Raw genomic sequence first — 21,521 nt, forward strand, 5'->3', positions numbered from 1 at the left:
TGCGATGAATTGCACTGTAATGATGAGAAACGTAAAATAATATGTAGAAGTGCCAGATGAAAAGAGAATAAAAATATCGCGGTGTCAGAGCCAAACTGAGATCCAACAGATATGGCACCCTCCGCCTGGTTGGGAGAAAAGAAATCAGCGAGCGGTCGCACTAGCCATTGAGCCAACCAACCACACAAAATGTTGGCTTTCGAATTTTGTTCCAATCTTCTCTAGCAACTACATAAGGGATCAAATCGAGGCTAGCTCACTGACCCCGCGACCTTTCAATAGCGAGCATAATTAATGCTATGTGCTCTTCTTCTCTGAAGGAACAAGATAAAAGTGTAAACAAATAAGACGCACACATCATAGCTCCGATATTGGGTTGAATAATATTCAGAAAAAGTATGGAGCGGACACACCGCAATATTTTTGGTCTCTGTTTTCATCTGGAACATTATTGATACACTTGCCCGCTCCACACTGTTTCTTAATGTCATTCAGAATGATTGTTTTGTCAGTTAACTGCGTTATAGATAGATCGAAGTTGACGTCAATTGGGTCTTTGTTATTGATTTTTTGCCATCCGCGTTTATGAGTAATTCTCACTAAACTGTATTAACCAGACTATAAACGTTTAAGGTTACACATAGTTTTGTGTGTTGGTCCATTATACTTCCGGATGGCAATGTTTTGAGCTTCTTAGCCAAGCGCATACTATCTATAGGGGCCCCAGTAACTCAGTTGGTAGAGCGTTCGCTTCATACGCAAGGGGACCAGATCGATCTCGAGTGAAGTTGACATTATTTTCTGATCCGCTCCCCCCCCCCCCTCCCTCCCCGTCGACCTAGCATCAACTAGGTAGCTGGGTCTGTTAGATCTGACGGAAAGTACTTTGCGATTGACTACCATTATACAGAAGCTCAAATAACAAAGATGGCATCTGATTACAACAGACGGAGATCCATTTTATAAGCCTTATGTGTTGCTTAAGCCCCAAGAGGATAGATAAGTAAAAATTGTCAGAGCTGATTAGCTAAAAGCTCTTGTTTCGTATGAATTGTTTTTCACTGCTTATAACCATGACAGAGGTAGATGTTGACTCATTAAATTTGAGAAACAAACAACATATTGATCATAGAATCGTGCATAATAAAATGTATTCGGGAATTTCTTTGTTATTTGACTATCAATCTGTATTAGAATCGTCAATGACCAATTCAAATTTTCTGTATTTTCTCAGAGAGGGGGGCAGGGTGGAGAATCAGCTTTTTCATTGAAGAAAACTTATGATTTTTCATAACCTGTCAAATATTCTAATAATATATTTTTCCGTTCCTCTTAAAATATTAGTTAACATTAATTATGAAAAAAAACCCCAACAAAACAAACAATTTCTCAGGTGGGGAACTTGTGTGCCATTAGGGTCTGGAGGGCTGAGCCTGCTTAGTTGACTTATGTCCAGGCAGGAAGATCCATGCCGGACAGTTCAAAGATGGAGGAGACCACTAGAAGATGCTGGCTTTAGCCTTCAACGCGGGTGGGGTTGATAAGACTATAATGTGGTCTAGTGGTATGACACTCGCTTTCGGATCGGGAGGTCCTGGGTTCGAGCCTCGTTCAACGCAGAGTTGAGTCCTTGGAGAAGGCTCTTAACTCACATTCTCTCACCGTACTCAGGTGTAAAATGAGTACCTGGCCGTTAACAGCGTTGTCTCTGTCCGAAAGAACTGTAATATCGCCTAACAGGCGCCATGTCCCCAACCCAACCTATCCTTTCTTCGCGTGACTGGAGCTCGTCACCATTGGACTAGGGAGAAGGGCACTGAAAAAAAATACGGTTGGTTGGCAATAGGTCTAGGAGATGGACGCTATGAAATAAAACTACCGCTGCCTTGTTGACAAATCTTGGATGACTAAAGACTAAGGAAGCACATCCTAACAGATAAGCAAGCTGAACTAAAAGGCGCAAATAGTCCGGAAAGGTGTAACTTCTGAACCCGAAATATGCAGCGACATGCACCTACCCTCCTTCAATCACAAAAAATGACTATGTCCTCAAGTCTCCAAAGAAATAATGAAATTGAATGTAAGCCTCAATTTTATTAAAAGAACAGATCAAATAAATGTTTCGGTTTTCCCCTTTATAAAAAAAAAACAGGATGAATGAAACACTACAGATGAATGAGATGTGGTAGTGGCGTTGTTACGATGAATATACAAAACTGCTTCGAGCAGCAACATTTACATTATCAAGTCTCAAAGAAAATCAACGACCCTTTTGACACAGTCCTAATTTGCAAAACATAGAAAAATAAACATCTTAATCGGCGTCCTTATCTAAAGTACCTTGTTTTTCCTCCTTTAATTAACATTGTTTAAACCAGCAGCTAGAGCATGTGACAATATTTTTATTTCATTATCTGTGACGGGCATAATATACCTTCCAAATTATGTAGCTAGAGCTACAGATGTGACCCGAGACGAAATAAACAAATTCAAATTAGAACAACCAGATACAGGACAACATTCGTCCCACAATCTATAATTATAATAAATAAGTCAATGTTATTATAACCATAATGATGATGGTAATAATGGTGATGGTGATGGCGGTGGCTGTGGTGGTGGTTGTGGTGGTGGTTGTGGTGGTGGTGATGGTAATGATGATTGTGGTACCTAATGGTAATTGTTTTTATTGTTGTCGATGTATTGTTATTAGCATTAGTATTGCTACTATTATTATCATTATTATTATTATTATTATTATTATTATTATTATTATTATTATTATTATTATTATTATTATTATTATTATTATTAGTATGGTGATGATGATAATGATGACGATGATGATGATGATGACGATGATGATGATAATTCTGATGATGATTAAAACGTTATAGTAGGGTCTCCGAGACCATTGTTTTTTCGGATTCGTGTAAAAGTTTAACTTTCTTTATAAGCCGAATAAGCAGACAAAAAATAAAATTTTTGTCCGATTGGAACTTGGATCTGACCTTTCGGGGGGTCACATTGAGGTCAAACACGGTGGCATTATGGTTAAATTCAGAACTCCCATAATATCAAGAATTTGATACCTTGCAAACAACCAAAAATCTTTAATAGGATCTAAATATATCACCTAAGAAAAAATAGTTAAATCATTCATCATTTCAAGGAGTTATTGCCCTTTATTTACGTGTCCTTTGCCTTTCTAAAAAGAGCACGATTTTCCAGAGCATCACTTAAACTGTTAAGCAAATTATAATTTGTAAAGAGAACAAAAAATACCACATACAGAGAATAACATTATTCCCAACTCGCAAATAAATCAGATCATGGTTAATGAAGTTATCGCCCATTGAATTATGTGACTAAAAATAGAACTCAAAAGGTAATAGGACATCTATAGCAATCTAAGAACAAAAAAACTTTGATTGTGTCCTTAGGCTCTATACAAAAAATCTTAGCTCTATATCAAAATTCAAATGAGCTATCGTCCTTTTTCACATTGAAAAAACAAAACAAAAACCAAGTGTTTATTTGTGAAACATCTAGAAAATTTTTGTAGCTCCATTGAACTTGAGTGATCTCTGGATGACCTTCAAGTGGTCGAATTGAGATTCCAATCGGCCAACTTATTTTCAAGGATATCAATCTTACCAACTTTGAAGAAAAACATACTTCCACACGAATATGAAACAATTTGAGTTTTTGCACTTTTTAGTGACTCTACCATAATGGGCGATAACTCAATCAAATATTATGCATTTTTCTTTATTTGCTTGTTACTTATATCCATAACAGTTAACTTTATTTAAGTAGTAGAAGATAAAGTATGATTTGCTAGTTATTTTATAAAGAGGAATATCTAAAAATCAAATCAAGGGCAATGAATCGTACAAATCGAAGGGAGTATTAATAAAAGTGTAGGCCTACATATAATTTGTTTAACATATAATAAAGTGTGTATGTTCTTAAAGATGTTGGAAAATATCGATAATTTGCAAGTTATTAAATGTTTATTATAGCTGGCCTTGAACTTGATTAACCTCTGGAAGACCTTCAAGAAGTCGAATTGAAATTTCAATCGGACAAATTTTTTTAGAAGATATCAATCTTACCAAATTTGAAGTAAACTAACACACGTAGCTGAAACAACTCGAGTCTATGCACGATGCAGTGACTCTACTATCATGGGCCATAACTCAATAAAATATTGTTTGCTTTGCTTGTAACTTTATACCCTTGTTGCTGACAGCCAAAAGAGTAAACTTTATGATTTGAGTAGTATAAAGTAAAGTGCGGTTCGCATGTTATTTTAAAAAGAGGAATATTTTTATTAATCTAAAAAATCAAATCAAGGGAAATAACTAGTACATATCGAAGGGAATATTAACAAAAGTGTACATGTGATTTGTTTAACATATAATAAAGTTTTTATATTCTTAAACATATTATAAAATATCGAAAATTTACGAGTAAATAATTGACAAATGTAGTTGACCTCATCTGAACTTTAGTGACCTCTGGTTCATCTTCAAGTGGTCGATTTGGAATTCCAATCAACCAAATATTTTTCACAGGTATCGATTTTACCAACTGTGAAGAAAAATAAACTTTTACACGAATGGGAAACGCCACGAGTTTTTTTTTCACGAGGCGGTTACTCAACTATTATGTTCCCTGTTGTATTAATTTGTAAAGATAGTGACGAAACGATACAAGGTCCAAGCCACATTACACAACCATCCGTCGCTTTCGGTCAATCGTGGTCTTTGAAGTTACACAACATGTACCGCCTGTGATGCCTGAACATAAATCAAGGGATGAGCTGAGACATGTTGACAAGCGAGCTATCAAAAGAGCAATCGTTGATTGGTAAAAAATCTCAGGATCTCATATAAGAACATCAAATCTGGAAAGCGATATCCACCCACCTGTCAGTGGACAGAACTTTAATGATGAAATTAGGGTTCTGTAAAATGATATAACCTGGTAGGCTCCACCCTCTCTTTCTATTCTGGCATAGATGTGGACGGCGATAACATTTCGGATGTCATAATGACAAGTGGGAAGAGTTAAAGCTTCCAAACAATCCCAAACGTCGGCTATCTCTAATCGGCCCGTTCGCGCCCCGTCGCGCAAACTCAGTAATAGCAAGGCATAGCGCAGGATACTGTGTTATGTGAATCAGTTGTTCGAACGAGTGACCACCAAATCATAGTATAGAAAATGCCGATCTGTACTATGTGTAAGTCGCAAACAGGTGACCAAAAGAATAATCATAGCATAGAGAAGGCCGATCTATGAAATGTCAGTTCGATCAAAAAGTGACCATTAAAATCATGGAACAGAAAATGTCGATCTGTCCCATGTGTACGAGTCCCAATCAAGTATGCAAAATTGTGTTATAAAATACTCAATGCAGGCCGGTTGTATTGCCCTCTTGGTGACAAATAAAAAGAGACGAATGTCATAATATCACATCTCCATAAAGGACTGTGATAATAATATTCGGTGCCTTGAAACTTGTTTGGTCAAATCACTATTCAGACACAAAAGGATAGTGATAAGTCGTGTGGGAGAAGAACGTTTGAGAAGCATGATTGTTCCCAATATATTATGCTTTATCTGGGTCGCTGTTCGGTCAATAGTGTAGAAGTACCTATTCTATTGTCTTTACGTGTTACCAGATAGGTACGTTTTATTGTCAAACCTTTTTATTTTATTTTTTGACATTTTCTTATTTTGAAATAAAGTTATAAGATAATTAACCCTCTCCTTAGGAAAATGGTAACATTCATTACGATACAGCGAACAATTTGCTTATTCTGATTTCATTTTGTTATAATTATAGCTATAAAAACTCGACACTGTGTTGCAGTGCTAATTTTTCGAACAAAATATAGAATATTCTCGTTACTATACTGCTTGAAAAAATCTATTTTTGTGTTGGGTGAGTATAAAGTTTCAGGTGAAATTCTGAAAATATCTGGTAAGGAGAGAGTTAAATTAGCAGACTCGTTTAGTAATATAAAGCTATAGATAGAATGCGCTTGGCCAAGGAGTTCACAACATTGCCATCCGGAAGTATAACGGACCAACACACAAACTCTGTGTAACCATGAACTTTTATAGTCTGGTTAATACAGTTTAGTGAGAACAACTCACAAACGCGGATGGCAAAAACAATAACAAAGGCCTGAGTGACGTCATCTGCATACTATCTATACTTTTGTGGGGACCTTTTGTAATATTATTAGTCCGATTGTGGTTGGAAATATATCTTTCTATCTTAATGTCATAAAACTAGTGACAAGGACCAGTAAAGTATATCTTATCTTTTATTATCTTTTTATCATATAGATGGTCTGCGCTTGGCTAATAAACTCACAACATTGCTATCTGGAAATATAACGGACCAACACATGTGTAATCTTGGCTGTTTATAATCTGGTTAATACAGTTTAGTGAGAATTACTTAAAATTAAAAGTCGATGACCAAATACAATAACAAAGACCTGACTGACGTCATCTTCATTCCATCTATAACTTTCAACAAATTTGTAATCTTGACCTAACATTACAAGGTAAATATTTTTTTTATTCAAATGTCGAAAAATAACAAGCCTATAAATTCTTTTAGTCTTGTCAAGAGTTGTCTATCGCTCAGAGACTAAATCATTGTATGTCGAATCAATTCGATTTGCGATTTTGACTTTCAAGCCTCAAGAATAAGACCAATCTTGTTTTTACTAATTGACATCAGTACTCTTTTCAACGCTGTGACCTGAATTGAGAAAAATACGTTTTTAATATAGCCTATTTATAATCGGTCGTTGTCGTAGTGCTCCGACAAAAACAAATGTTAATTGGGAGGAGAAGACGGATGAATATTATCATTTTGGCTTTGCACCAGGTGTTTATAAGATATCTACCTCAACATTGAAGGCAAGCTACTTTTCGATATTTTAACATGTTTAAACTGAAGTCAAGCAATTCTTAGAGCGTAGTTTATCAGATTTTGACTTTTTATAACTTTGGAATATGTCTAGATGTGGTTATGCGGTCTAGAGCTATGACACTCGCCTTCGGATCGGAAGGTCCAGGGCTCGAGTCTCTTTAAAGTTTTTAAAACTTATTTTGTCAAAAGTATTGATTATGCAACAACTGAAAATCTCTCTTTTTCATCAAATTTTATCTCATTGTTAAGAGGGATACCTTGAAACGTGAAATCAGTCGTCTCTGTAATAGATTGCCATTCACCTCCATAAATGTCCTAACAAATGAACTTTAGACTCTTGGCAATTGACCTCGAGGTAGAACTGTAGAATCTTGGCAAATGAGTAGAGGTAGTAGGGCAGTTGTATTGACTTTGCTTTGTATCCAAAAAGTACCGAGTTCCATCCTCTTGTCGTAAGAGCAGTCTACAAAATTATTATTTCTTTTTTCTTTTTGTCTTTCTCGACTGGGGATTAAACCTTAGACCGTATATCAGAAGGTCTGAGGTTCGATTCCTAGTCGAAGAAGACTGATTTTTTTGGGATGATTTATTTTCTTGTAGTTTTCTTTCTTGCTTTGTTTAATACTGTTTCATACACAATCATTCAGATCTTTATCTTTCACAAATTCCTGCTCCCTGAGCTCCCAAAGTCGCATGTTATTAAAATTGATATTCAGCACCTAATCCACATCAACACAATACCGTATCGATATAGCTTGTCACAAATAAATCTGCCGTACTCTGTAAAACATGTTTTTAAAGCTTTAGGTCAGAAAATTTGTTCTTCAAACATCAATCGATTAAAATGACCTTTATCTTTTTAAAAACTCTCCAACCTGTGACTATCTTTAAAATGACCCTCATATTGTCAACGCCCACCCCCTCCAAAAAACAAAAAACAAAACAAAAAACAAACAAAAAACAAAAACAAAGTTTCCAATCTGTGACGTCCATTGAAACAACAGAGTTTTTGACAAGATGAGGGTCATTTTAATCGATTGATATTTGAAGGAGTAGTTTTCTGCTCCCAGTTTTAAAAATATGTACGGCAGAAATGATGTTCTAAGGGAATAGGAATGCACATTTACTCTATATCTCGATATCTAATACGGTTAGTAGAATATCAATTTTGATTTCAATTCAAAGGTTTAATTCTAGGCAATTGCCAATATAACACATGGAAGAATATACTATTTCCAATCAATAAATCAAGTAATTAACATACTATCATTACCACGTGTATCATCATTATTGTAATCTTTAATCAATAGATTTATGGCATTACTATTAATATTAAGGGCATTCAAAGCATCTTATCCTATTTTGCCCTATACCATATGTTATGTTATGTTATGTTATGTTATGTTATGTTATAACATAACATAACATAACATAACATATGGTATAGGGCAAAATAGGATAAGATGCTTTGAATGCCCTTAATATTAATAGTAATGCCATAAATCTATTGATTAAAGATTACAATAATGATGATACACGTGGTAATGATAGTATTTCAACTTAAATGTACTCATGTATATGTGGTGTACAAACATATATCTTTAACCGTGACATGCAAAGCACACACACACACACACACACACACACACACACATACACACGCATATAGAAGATAACCATAATAATATAATAATGCATAATATATACATACACGATTGAAAGCCATGTCAACAGCAGTGGAAACAAGTATTATTCGTCATATATAAATCTCCCATCATATAATTCCCTGTCTACTAACACCTTGAAATAATCCATGGATTTTGCATTCTTTGTTTCAAATTTCAAACTGTTCCATTTCTGAACTATACGAATAGCGAACCAGTTTTGTCTTATGCATCTAGAGACAAAAATCTTAAACTTGTCCCCTCTAGTAAAAGTAATATTAGAATATGATAAAAAATCAAAAAAGTCTATCCTATCCATAGCATGCAATCTATAAACCTGAATTAAATCCCCACGAATTCTTCTATATTTTAAACTGGGTAAGTCAAGAAATTCTAACCTTTCCTTATAAGATAGATACTGTATTGTATAAATCTTTTTGGTAGCTCTCCTCTGTACACTTTCAATACTAATAGATTGTCTTGTATATAATGGGCTCCAGATGCAATTTCCGTATTCTAGAATTGGTCGAACGAGCGATTTATACAAATATAAAAATATGGTTTTATCAAGACTTCTATATATTATTCCCATCATTCTGTTTGCACGGCTTACACAATTATCAATATGTACATCAAAATTCAAAAGTGAATCAAAAGTAACTCCCACATCCTTTTCATAAGGCACAACGGAAAGTAGATTTGACATAGAAGTATCGCTAAAATAATTATGACATGGATTATTTTTTCCTATATGTAATACTTTACATTTCCAAACATTAAAATCCAAATGCCATGTTGTAGACCATTTGAAAAGTGAAAATATATCATTTTGTAGAATGTTATGATGTTCAGTTGTACTATAGATCTTTGTATCGTCTGTAAACAGTTTGCAGGCGGAATTTATGCCACATGGTAAATCATTTATATATAAAAGAAATAAAAGTAAATAAAAATAAAATAAAATAAATATCAATAATGAAGCAAAGCAAACAATAATGATGATGATAATAATAATAATAATGATAATAATAATAATAATAATAATAATAATAATAATAATAATAATAATAATAATAAGTAGTAATAATAATAATAATAATAATAATAATAATAATAATGAATAATAATAATAATAATAATAATAATAATAATAATAATAATAATAATAATAATAATAATAATAATAATAATAATAATAATAATGATGACAATAATAAAAATGATAATAATAATGTAAAATTATCTAAAGATTTAATTAATAGATTTATTGTTAAACTATAGTTATTTTAAACGGATTTTTCAATCCGCATTGATCAATACTGGGCATCAAAGCTGAGTTGAGGTTCAATTTCAGTCAAACCTGGATCAACTAAATGTAAAATAAGATTAAAAAAATCATAATTTAAATAGATCTAGTACAATTTATCCAAAATTCCCAAAGTACTGTTTTCTCAATAATGTGTTCTCAAATTGGAACGTTGGTTTGAATCTCTCTTGCTCGTCAGTAAGGGAAGCGAGCTGCGCCGAGACTTAAAATGACAGTTAACAAATACTCTGGAAAAAAGAAAACAACAACACTTATTTAATAATTTGGCCAGAAAACTCGTCCTTCAATTATCTATCGATTTAAATGATCCCCATCTTTGCAAAACTCTCAAACCTGGGCCCACGAAAAGTTCCAGATTTGTGAGTTTGTATTTTTTTTTCCAAGATGAGAGTCATAAAAATCGAACAAATTTGAAGGATGCGTTTTCTGGCAAAAATTTAAATTCCGTCTCTTTACAGAGTACGGCAGTAAACTGGCCAACTTTTCGCTGAAAATTGCACGGTTGGGTTTTCTTTAAGTTTCATTATGGTTTTATATTCTCTATACATTTATAATATTTCCCCTGAGTGAATTAGTGCGTGAAAGACTGTAACCGTGGATATGCGACTGACCGGTACTGTATCTAATCGTTAAGTTCTTTGAGGTCTACACATATATGGTATATACTCGTATGTTCTATTATTATTATCATTATTATTATTATTATTATTATTATTATTATTATTATTATTATTATTATTATTATTATTATTATTATTATTATTATCATTATTATTATTATTAAACTTACATTTTTGATAGAATATGCTGATACATGTTTTTTTTCGGTCAACAGATATTAATATAGTGTTAACTGGCCTGCTGTTAAATATTTTTTGACCGTGAAAACTGTTGAGTGTAGCCTGAAATTTTACACCCCTTTTCCTGTTTGACTGGTTCCTCATTCCAATGGTTCTCGCGATATTGCTTTGTGTACTACTAAGTAAACTAAATGTGTTTTCCGTATTGTAAAATTATTGTGCGCTGATAATGTTCTCACAATATATTTATATCGGGACATGTTTAACAAACGATTTTTGAGTGCATAACTGTAGGTCATGAATTCTTCTTTGAGTTAAGATAGTCCTAGGGCTAAAGTTGTGGGAATTCAGTAAGTCGTGGCAAACTATGTAGTAGTACTTGTAATAGTAGTAGTAGTAGTAGTAGTAGTAGTAGTAGTAGTAGTAGTAGTAGTAGTAGTAGTAGTAGTAGTAGTCGTCGTCGGAGTAGTAGCAGTAGTCGTCGTCGTCGTAGTAGTAGTAGTAGTAGTAGTAGTAGTAGTAGTAGTAGTAGTTGTAGTAGTAATAGTAATAGTAGTAGTAGTAGTAGTAGTAGTAGTAGTAGTAGTAGTAGTAGTAGTAGTAGTAGTAGTGGTAGTAGTAGTAATAATAATAGCAGTAGTAGTACTTGTAATAGTAGTAGTAGTAGTAGTAGTAGTAGTAGTAGTAGTAGTAGTAGTAGTAGTAGTCGTCGGAGTAGTAGCAGTAGTCGTCGTCGTCGTAGTAGTAGTAGTAGTAGTAGTTGTAGTAGTAATAGTAATAGTAGTAGTAGTAGTAGTAGTAGTAGTAGTAGTAGTAGTTGTAGTAGTAGTAGTAGTGGTAATAGTAGTAATAATAATAGCAGCAAGTAGTAGTAGTTGTAGTAGTAGTAGTAGTAGTAGTAGTAGTAGTAGTAGTAGTAGTAGTAGTAGTAATAGTACTAGTAGTAACAGTAGTAGTAGTAGTGGTAGTAGTAGTAGTAGTAGTAGTAGTAGTAGTAGTAGTAGTAGTAGTAGTAATAGTAGTAGTAGTAGTAGTAGTAGTAGTAGTAGTAGTAGTAGTAGTAGTAGTAGTAGTAATGGTAGTTGCATTAGTAATAAGATTAATAAGTGTTGTAGTAGTAGCAATAGCGGTTTAAAAATGAAATTAATTATATCATAGATTACGGATTTGTTGTCATCCATATTTAAATATTCGTGTGTGTGTGTGTGTGCATGATAATTTTGTAACAAAAAAGTCCGATCAATCACTGTGTAATGACAAAACTCCTCATTTCAAAGTTTAGCAGGAAATTGTTTACTTCATATGTCGAGGATTTTGTATTAACTCCAACTTGTCAAAGAGTCTTACGCCTGAGGAATCAGTGGCATCTTAACTGTAAAACCCGAGTCTGTTTGACAGGGGGGCCAACTAGTCTGAAACTTTCTATAGCTAGAACGAAATTGACATCACTCAGCTCTTAGTTACTGTTTTTAACCAGCCATTTTTACGAGTAGGTCTCACCAAGATGTATTAATCATAAACGTTTAAAGTTACAAATTGTTTTGTGTGATGGTACGTGAAATCCGGTTGGTGGATGTTGTGAGTTTTCTAACTAAATGCATTGCATCACTTTTAGTAAAATTAAAATTTTCAGTCATCCATGGACTTGCGAGTTGAGATGTAAACACCTGTACTTTTATGTTTTAATTTTTAATAGCGACTCACAGTGTTATAGCTCCGCCTAAAGATTAGTGTCGCCCGTGGCTTGGGTCCTCAGGCAAAACGCTTTGAGTACGTTTCGTGGCTATTGCACTTTATAAAAGATCAAGTTTAAAAAAAATTACATTCTGTTTATCAGTCGTGGATGGCTTTAAAAAAGTTAAGTGATACTGCAACAACCTGTAGTTTATTATTTAGAATAGGGTAAATAATGCTTGACTCTCTGGCTGGCAAAAATATCAGCAATCAGTAATGAGACGTCATAGGAGGCAATCTGAATGAATTATCTCCCCCTACCAAAAGTCTTTACCGTTCAAAGCAGAGGCTTTGTGACTCGATACTAAAATAATACCCAATTCAATAAATGTTTTTTTCATGAAATGGTTATACTAAATATCTTAAATTGCATTCATGGCGTATAAAACCTGAGAAGTACACAGGTAAGTTGGATATGCCTCATAATAATGTCGGGTTGAAGCAATTGTTTATTTTCATTTACTTGCTTTGTTGTTCTTTCATGAAATTGTGGAGATTACTGTCACGTTTCTGTAGAACGAGCTTAAGTCTCAGTGGGAAATTAGCTTAAGGCGACCATGCATTGTTATTTTTCAAACCTGTTGTTAGGCTATCTTGTGTTGACAACGCCTCTCAGTCGTCTTATGAATACTACTCACCATGGTTATATAAACCCACGGCAGGCCTCATCCGGCCGGGGCAGGAAAAGAACAAGGCGTAGTGAAGGTTACTGTATTGTGTAAGTCAGTAAACGGGTGACCAAAATCAATACATAGAGAAGGCAAATTTATGCAGTGTCAGTAAGATAAAAAGAGTTACATAAAAATCATAGAATAAAGTATAACACAAAGAAGGCCGAAACTGTGTTATACTGGTCGGTTCGGTAACAAACTAAATATAACACAGAGAAAGGCAAGACTGTGTTATACAAATATTAAATGCTAGTCGGTTCGGTGACAAATAAAAAAAAAAAAAACGACGTATGTCGTAATATCACATCTCCTTCGAAGAGTATGATAATATAAGGTGCCCGCTAAGAACTTGTTCGGTCAAATATCTAGCCAGATATAAAAGGATAGTGCAAAGCTTTGTTGTTGTTCTCAATATTTGTTTGGACTGTGTTCGGTACAGAGTGAAGAAGTATCCACACTGCACATCTTCTTCACAAAAAGTCAGAGCAACGCTGCTGATCCAAGAAAACAGAAGAGTAAACTTGAGACAACACAAGACAAAATTTGATTGTGCGTATCTAATTGTATTGTCTTTACGTGTTACTGAATAGGTACGTTTTGATTGTCAAAATCTTTTCATTTTACTTTTAACATTTTCTTATCTTTAAAAAAAGTTAGAATTTAATTAAATCAGCAGACTTGTTTAATAATTTAAAGCTATACTTTTGTGGGGACCTTTTGTAATATCACTAGTTGGAAATATCATTATATTTTAATGTCATACACTTCTAAGATTTTTGAAAAAGTTCTGTGGCTTTTTCCCTTAGCATTTTCTCACTTTTTCTATTCTTATACCAAGTATTTAGAAATTCTCAAACCTGGGACTTCATGGAAGTTTTTTGCAAGGTGAGGGTCATTTTAATCGACCGATATTCGAAGGACGAATTTTCTAGCTAAAGTTTTCGATACGTGTTTATTCAAAGTACAGCAGAGCTGTCATCCAGCCATAGGGCGGCAGTGCTTTGATCAATAGCAATTTAACCCAAGTTAAGATCCAGTCGCTTACGTACTTAGATTTCTAGATAAACAAGGGGCAGATTTTAGTGCTCTACCTGGAACTTCACATGGAACTCTCCAAGTAGGTTCTTTATTATTCATTGTGTATATAAGCATTGCAACAAGGAAGTCCCATTCCTCATTGAATCTGATTAGTCATAGTTATCCTCGGTTTTGATTTTGGAACCCTGAATACTTAGATTAGATCTCTTTTCGTGGTGTAGATACGCATTCATCTTCAATAAACATTTATGATTTGATTAAATGTTGTCCTTTAGAATCAATTTTATCAATCTCGTGTCATTCAAAGATAATATGCCTTGGACGGAATAGTTTAAAGTATTTATTTTCAAATGCATACAAATAAATTTTTATCAATTCCGAAAAAGACTTCTCTCTTATGTTATATCAAATTCTATTATGCTTAAGGGTGAGTTCAAATTACTGTGGTAACGTTTAATAATGAAGATGTTAGTGTGTAAATGAAAGAAAATTTTTAAAAATTACTCCTTTCCGCGAGGCATTGTTAGATACGTGCTCAGGCTTTTCATGAAGAATATAGAGAATCCATGAAACAAACGTCTGAGGTCAACTGAATCACCAGTGTTGTCCAATGTGAGAAAATTGAGGAATAATAATCCGATGAGAAAATGTGAGTAAAGAGCCTTTTTCAAGGACTCTACCATACACTAAACCGCCCAGAGCGGGTCTCGAACTCATGTCCGTCCGATCCGAAGGCGAGTGTGATACCACTAAACCACATCGCCTCACACATTTAGACTGTATGGGTTGATGAACAATTCAATAGGACGAGTACGAAACAATACTGTCGTACTATGAAAGTACACGCATTAAACATTTTAGCCAGAAAACTATCGATTGATCAAAATGACCCTCATCTTGTCAAAACATCTTAAACCTGGGACTTATTATTATTATTATTATTATTATTATTATTATATTATTATTATTATTATTATTATTATTATTATTATTATTATATTATTATTATTATTATTATTATTATTATATTATTATTATTATTATTATTATTATTATTATTATTATTATTATTATTATTATTATTATTATTATTATTTATTATCATTATTGTTATTATTATTATTATTATTATTATTATTATTATTATTATTATATTATTATTGTTATTATTATTATTACTACTACTACTACTACTATTGTCGTGTTCTTACAAATTCAAAATTAAAGAATGTTGTCGTAATGTTATCAAGGAGCCAGTCACATAGATTTTATACGGACAGTGGAGTAATCAAGGAAATAATACTACGTGTGGCCATTAGGAGAATGCATGGACTATCGTATATAATTGAATTAGATCACCACGTTACCTCTTAAAATTCAAGGATGGATGTGATAGGTATCTTAATCTGTTCCAATATGGTATGCGCATTGTTGTGAAAATCAATTTGAATTTTGGTCGTTGTTACTTATTATTTGAATATGGAACAATTAATTAATGGTAGATATTGGAGTCGTATAGCAATGCAATATTCTGTCTATGACAATATACAGCCCAACAAAGCAGAAAGTAGAATACACAACTACGTAAAACATTCCCCCCAAATGCTAGATTTCTCTATTTAGGAATGGCTTTTTTTTAATCTACGATCCAGCGAATGGAATGGTCCTTTAATTTCTTGTATTTTCAGTCTTTGACAGGGAAACTCATAACAATATTAGACCTGCTTAGTACTACGAAAAATTCGCAGAATTACGATATTTTGGCTCCAAGTTCAGAACTCCACGAGCGTTACTAAGTCATTACAACTTGTTGAAAATGAAAGTTGACGCCGGGTGCATAATTTTAAGGCTTTTGAAGTGTTATTGAATCCTTGTGAGGGAAATTGTTAATATATTAAGTTAACTATAGCAACTGCAATTTTTATCTCCTACATACTACGAATTTTTATTTTTTCAAGTAGGTAGGTCTGCAATATACGTTTACCATTTTAATAACGTTCAAATTAACGGGCACCAATTTTTCGTGACATTATATAATATTATCTGTCATTTAGTATTTAAGCTGGGTTTTTTTTTGTTGGTGAAGACTAAAACATCTTTGTATAAGTAGGCTACTTTTAATTATTTCCACATATTATCTATATCATTAACTTTATAATCGTCTTCTCTTTTATTTCCTTTACATTAGGCTGCGGGTTTATTATCCCAGTATAGATAGTATGCGCTTGGCTAAGAAGTTCACAACATTGTCATCCGGAAGTATAACGAACCAACACATAAAGCTATGTGTAACCTTAAACGTTTATAGTCTGGTGAATACAGTTTAGTGAAACTTACTCATAAACGCGGATCGCAAAAAGCAATAACAACGATCTGAATGATGTCAACGTCATACTATCTATAACAGCAGTTTAAAACCGGTAATTCACTATCCCAGAATAAATCAGCATTTTAAAGGATATAAATTCGTTTTCCCAGAACAAAATCAGTATTTTACCCCATTTAATTCCTTATCCCAGACCAATATCAGTATCTTAAATATGAAGGAAGCCATCTCTGTGCAATGCTACTATTATTTTAAAACGTGAGATTGTTAAAAATCCCGTACCGTAGGCAATCGAAGAGTGCGATGTTTTATCCCAGTACAATCTTAGAATTTTTTTAGATGCAATTATGATTTGTTATCTATTATCTATATTATATATCATTAATATTTCAAAGGGATTAGGTTGTATTCAGCAATTTGTTGATAAAAATTTAAAGTTGGTAATCTATTTCTTATCTTGACAATTATTTAGTTGCTACGATGACAATGACCACAATACTGACATAGCCTAACAGTTGATTACATAACAAAACAGCTATCAAATAATGCCAATAATTTAATGATGACCATATTATGATCTTTCCCAATATTCTTGCTCGATAGCACACAAAAGAAAGCACTTGTTATATACTAAACGGTTACGTTTGTATAGCCATGACTTTTAACAGCAAAAGTGGGATACAGTTATTTATTTCTTATCTAAACACAAGATATTTCTACCTGCATTGACAAACCGTTTGATTCATTTCGACCAAAAAAACTTTATACTTCAATAGGGACAAAAAGTACGACACCACACTTGCCGGGCAACAGTTTTTTCGGTTCCACATTCAACAGAATTTATTTTCCAACAATAGTCTACACGTTTTTATATTTCACTTTCTAAACTGCATTAACAACGCCACTACCACATTATTTCATTCGTCTGTAGTGTTTCATTAATCCTGTTTTGTTAATAAAGGGGAAACCCGAAATGTACATTTTATCTGTTTTCGTATATTAAATTGAAGCTTACATTCAATTTCACATTGTTATTTATCACATTCAACAGAAAGAATCAAACTCTGGTCTTTACTACGAGTACATTTGCTTTAAAAAAAATCAGAATAATCGAATTTTCTTTGCTAAAATGGTTTAATGTTTTACACCATCTGAGTGTCGACCTATTTACAATGGGAAACAATTTTGTTTGCTGTAAGCGTTGTTAGACGGAAGTGGCGTCACGACTTATTATCAATCTTTTAAGATGACCCTCAATTTGATATAAATTGCCAATGTTTAAACTCCAAAGGAATTTCCATATTTGAGACTAATGGTCGAATTAATATTAGTTTTTTGAGGCTGATCAGAGAGATGATCACCGATGTCTGGCACAGACTTGGTACTTGAAGAAGAAGAAGAAGAAGAAGAAGAAGAAGAAGAAGAAGAAGAAGAAGAAGAAGAAGTCGAATTAAAGGTTGGTTTAGCTGTGGTTTTGAAAACAAAGACTTCATTCCAAGCCAAAATATAAAAAGCGTTTTGTAAATGTATAAGTTTTACGAATGATGTCGATGTTTTAACCTGCTTTATTATACATAATGTCTATTATTTAGGTCATACGAGTAGAAACAATGTTATGATGTGTTTATTATACCAGCAAAAGCTTAAAGGTTATCCACCAGAAAATACTTTCTTACATTACTAGAATTCTCTTGATGGTAATCACACCTTAGACCGTTTGACTGTTGCTAGAAATCTTACTCTCTTTTACAAAAAATACACATCTGATCATGATGATGATGATGATGATGATGATGATGGTGGTGGTAAGGTGGTGGTGGAGCTGGTGTTGTTGGTGGTGATTATGATGACGATGATGAGGATGATAGAGTCTAAGAATAAGGGGAAATATATATATATATATATATATATATATATATATATATATATATATATATATATATATAAAGTGTGTACAACACACTTCCTTGTTGAGGCTGTAGTGATTTATTTCAAATCCCTCCTATATTTCTCGGGATTTCAAATAACTCATACATATTTTGCTCACAGCGTCGCCTACATACTTTTATGACTCCAGCACAATTAATTTTCCAAGTCATGGAGATTGTCACGATATCGCCTTCTCTGGACACATGGGAATATGAGCCACAATTCAACGCATAACTAACCATTACTATTGGCCCGGACGCGATGCCGGTATTAAGCTCTATGTCAAGTCATGCAATAGCTGTCAAACAAAATCAAACCGCTCTTATACAATTCATGTACGCCTTGGAGAAACCCCTATAATCGGCACGCCCTTTCAACGTATCAGTATTGACATTGTAGTACCCTTACGTATGTCTCGGAAAAGAAACAGATTCTTACTGACCTTGATCGTTGCGTGCAGTGGATGGGCTGAAGCAAAGCCGCTCAGACGGATCGACACACAACCACAAGCCGACAGCTTGATGGAGATATTTTCTAGGATTAAAAAAAAGACAACAACCGATCAGAAACGCAAAAAGGGAAACTAGACTAAGTATATCAAATTAAGAAATTAAGGAGAAGCACCGGTGTAAGATAGAACTGAACAAGTGTGTATGAAAGGTGCCAGACAAAGCAAGAAAGAAACATACAAGAAAAAATAACCATCCCAAAAAATCAGTCGACTTCCCCAGTCAAGGTTGACTGATTGTTTGGGATAGATTTTTTCTTGTATTTTTCTTTCTTGCTTCGTCTGACACCTTTCATACACACTAGTTCAGTTCTTACTGAGACTAGTATACCGACTAGTATACCGATTTGCACCTACCTAAAATGTGCGCGTCATTATCCCCATATGTATTGTGGTGCTTACAACACTAAATCCATTATTGATTATGCATTATTGATCCCGACATTGGACATGTAAATAAAAAGGATCATAAATGACAAACCTGTTATATTTATCGTTGAACTATATTATTTCTACTTCAGTACTTCTATTTCAGTTGCTCTGTGCTCTCACCTGTTACTAATCACTGGATCGTATAAATAAAATAAAAGGTATGATCATTAAAATGCAACACAACACGGTAGTACAATTACCAACTCTCTTTACTTATTTCCATTTCTATCCTGCTCATCACCGCCGCGAGATATCAGTTTATTGTTGTATTTGAATTCGTTATGATGTTTAGAGATTTAACGCTATTTTTTATAATGTGTACATATGGCCTAAAAATTTACGTGTATTTTACTTTTGACTAAAGAAGCCTCTGGCAGAGAGTCATATTTCTTGATATTATCAACATTAGTGCCTACCCCATTTACTTTTCTCAAGTAATTTTGGTACTTCTCCTTTTGGTCGGCTCGTATTTTAAAACTCTACCCTCTATACTGACATCAGATCCGTAATTCTCACCCAGTAAGTTGTAACTGCGATACATCTATGACTTCATTGAGGCTTAAATCAGTGCTTTTCCTTTTTTGTGTGAAAAAAAGGTTAGTATTTGACCAAAAAAAAAAAAAAACAAACAAAAAAACAAAAACAAACAAAAACAAAAAACAAACAAACAAAAAACAAAAACAAAACAAAAACAAAAAAAAAAAAAAAAAAAAGAAAAGAAAAAGAAAAAAGATCCCGCCATGCCTTTGCTAGATTCAGGATAAGCGATCTAATTATCGATACTTTTTTTTTGGGTATATTTCAGGTTAAGGATTACGACAAGTTGTTGAATAAAAAAAAACATGGAGTTTAAGTCGTAAGTTGAAAAAAATTTGGATAAATCAATAATAATAATAATAATAATAATAATAATAATAATAATAATAATAATAATAATGATAATAATAATAATAATAATAATAATAATAATAATAATCATCATCATCATCATCATCATATCATCATCATCATCATCATCATCATCATCATCATCATCATCATCATCATCATCATCATCATCACTATTTTTAGTTAATTTCTTCACGTATCAGATCTCTGAAAACTTTGCTTTGAATTAAGTACGCCTCCCAATTCAATACCACAGAACATCCCGACGACCTATCTTGATCACCGTTCTACTGGGATGTATGTTGATCAGTGTTGCTATCATCTTTGCTGCTTTCTGGATCACCAAAGATGACGATAAGGATAGCACTAACAGGAAAAAAATACACTATAGATCGGGAACAGGCTCGTACAAATATGCAGCGGTGGCGTCGGAGGATGAACTTTGTTCTGATATTGGAAAGTGAGTGAAACTTGCCTGTATACCGTTTATTTATTTATTTATTTTTTTTTTACATAAAAACGATTTTTAGATACAATCTGGTCTCTTCAATTGGTCATCTACTTAATTGGATTCAATAGTCTGATGTCACGTCGCCCAGCAACGGCGAGCCGCGTGGTTCTAAACAAAGAAAATTAGTACTTTTAATTCTTCATGCTGGCTAGAACTTTACATATGTCATGTGATCATTCTGTATACAAGTCAAAACATGATCATATTTATAATATTTTTCTCCTCTGGATACACGTTTATGCTCGTCGTAGAAATATTTCCTTAGGGCGTCCGCCATTGTTCCGATAGTTTAGAGCCAGTTAGTTACTACGTTACTATGCGAGAATACGAGAGATGTGACGTCATGATTGTTGAAGCCAATTGCAAACGTGTGCTATCGATTTCAATTGTGTGTGCATGTTATGCTCATCAACAATGTTTATTTGGCTAGTAAACTTTGATCTGTTGAAATTTGCCTTTTAATGGTGTTAGCTTCTGGTCTAAAGTGTCCTCAGCATAATTCCACTAGATATATAACTATAATTTATTTTACGCACTTGATGGATAGATTTTTTATACAAGACGATCTATCTATCTATTTATTTATCTATCTATCTATCTATCTATCTATCTATCTATCTATCTATCTATCTATCTATCTATCTATCTATCTATCTAATATATACATACATACACACACACACACACACACACACACACACATATATATATATATATATATATATATATATA

General features: G+C 33.4%; 1 protein-coding gene across 13 annotated transcripts in view; it reads left to right on the forward strand.

Annotated features, from left to right (window-relative positions):
* Positions 1-6,359: 6,359 nt before the first annotated feature.
* LOC144962784 (glutathione hydrolase 1 proenzyme-like) overlaps positions 6,360-21,521 on the forward strand; it is a 38,970-nt gene continuing 23,808 nt past the window's right edge. The window contains exons 1-4 of one of the 13 annotated variants that reach the window (XM_078896031.1): positions 13,597-13,706; positions 19,494-19,548; positions 20,196-20,246; positions 20,535-20,738. In XM_078896031.1, the coding sequence (XP_078752157.1) occupies positions 20,233-20,246; positions 20,535-20,738 (218 nt within the window). In that variant the 5' untranslated portion in view covers positions 13,597-13,706; positions 19,494-19,548; positions 20,196-20,232. Of the gene's footprint in view, positions 6,588-6,838; positions 6,949-8,023; positions 8,112-10,589; positions 10,621-11,024; positions 11,103-13,475; positions 13,707-14,204; positions 14,275-17,736; positions 17,978-19,479; positions 19,549-19,569; positions 19,987-20,195; positions 20,247-20,534; positions 20,739-21,521 lie in introns of those variants that run through there. The other 12 variants (XM_078896027.1, XM_078896029.1, XM_078896025.1 and 9 more) reach the window with 12 other exon arrangements.

Source organism: Berghia stephanieae, chromosome 1 (genome assembly GCF_034508935.2).
Source record: "Berghia stephanieae isolate SIO BIC M18660-M18661 chromosome 1, UCSD_Bste_1.3, whole genome shotgun sequence".
NCBI classification, from domain to species: domain Eukaryota; kingdom Metazoa; phylum Mollusca; class Gastropoda; order Nudibranchia; family Aeolidiidae; genus Berghia; species Berghia stephanieae.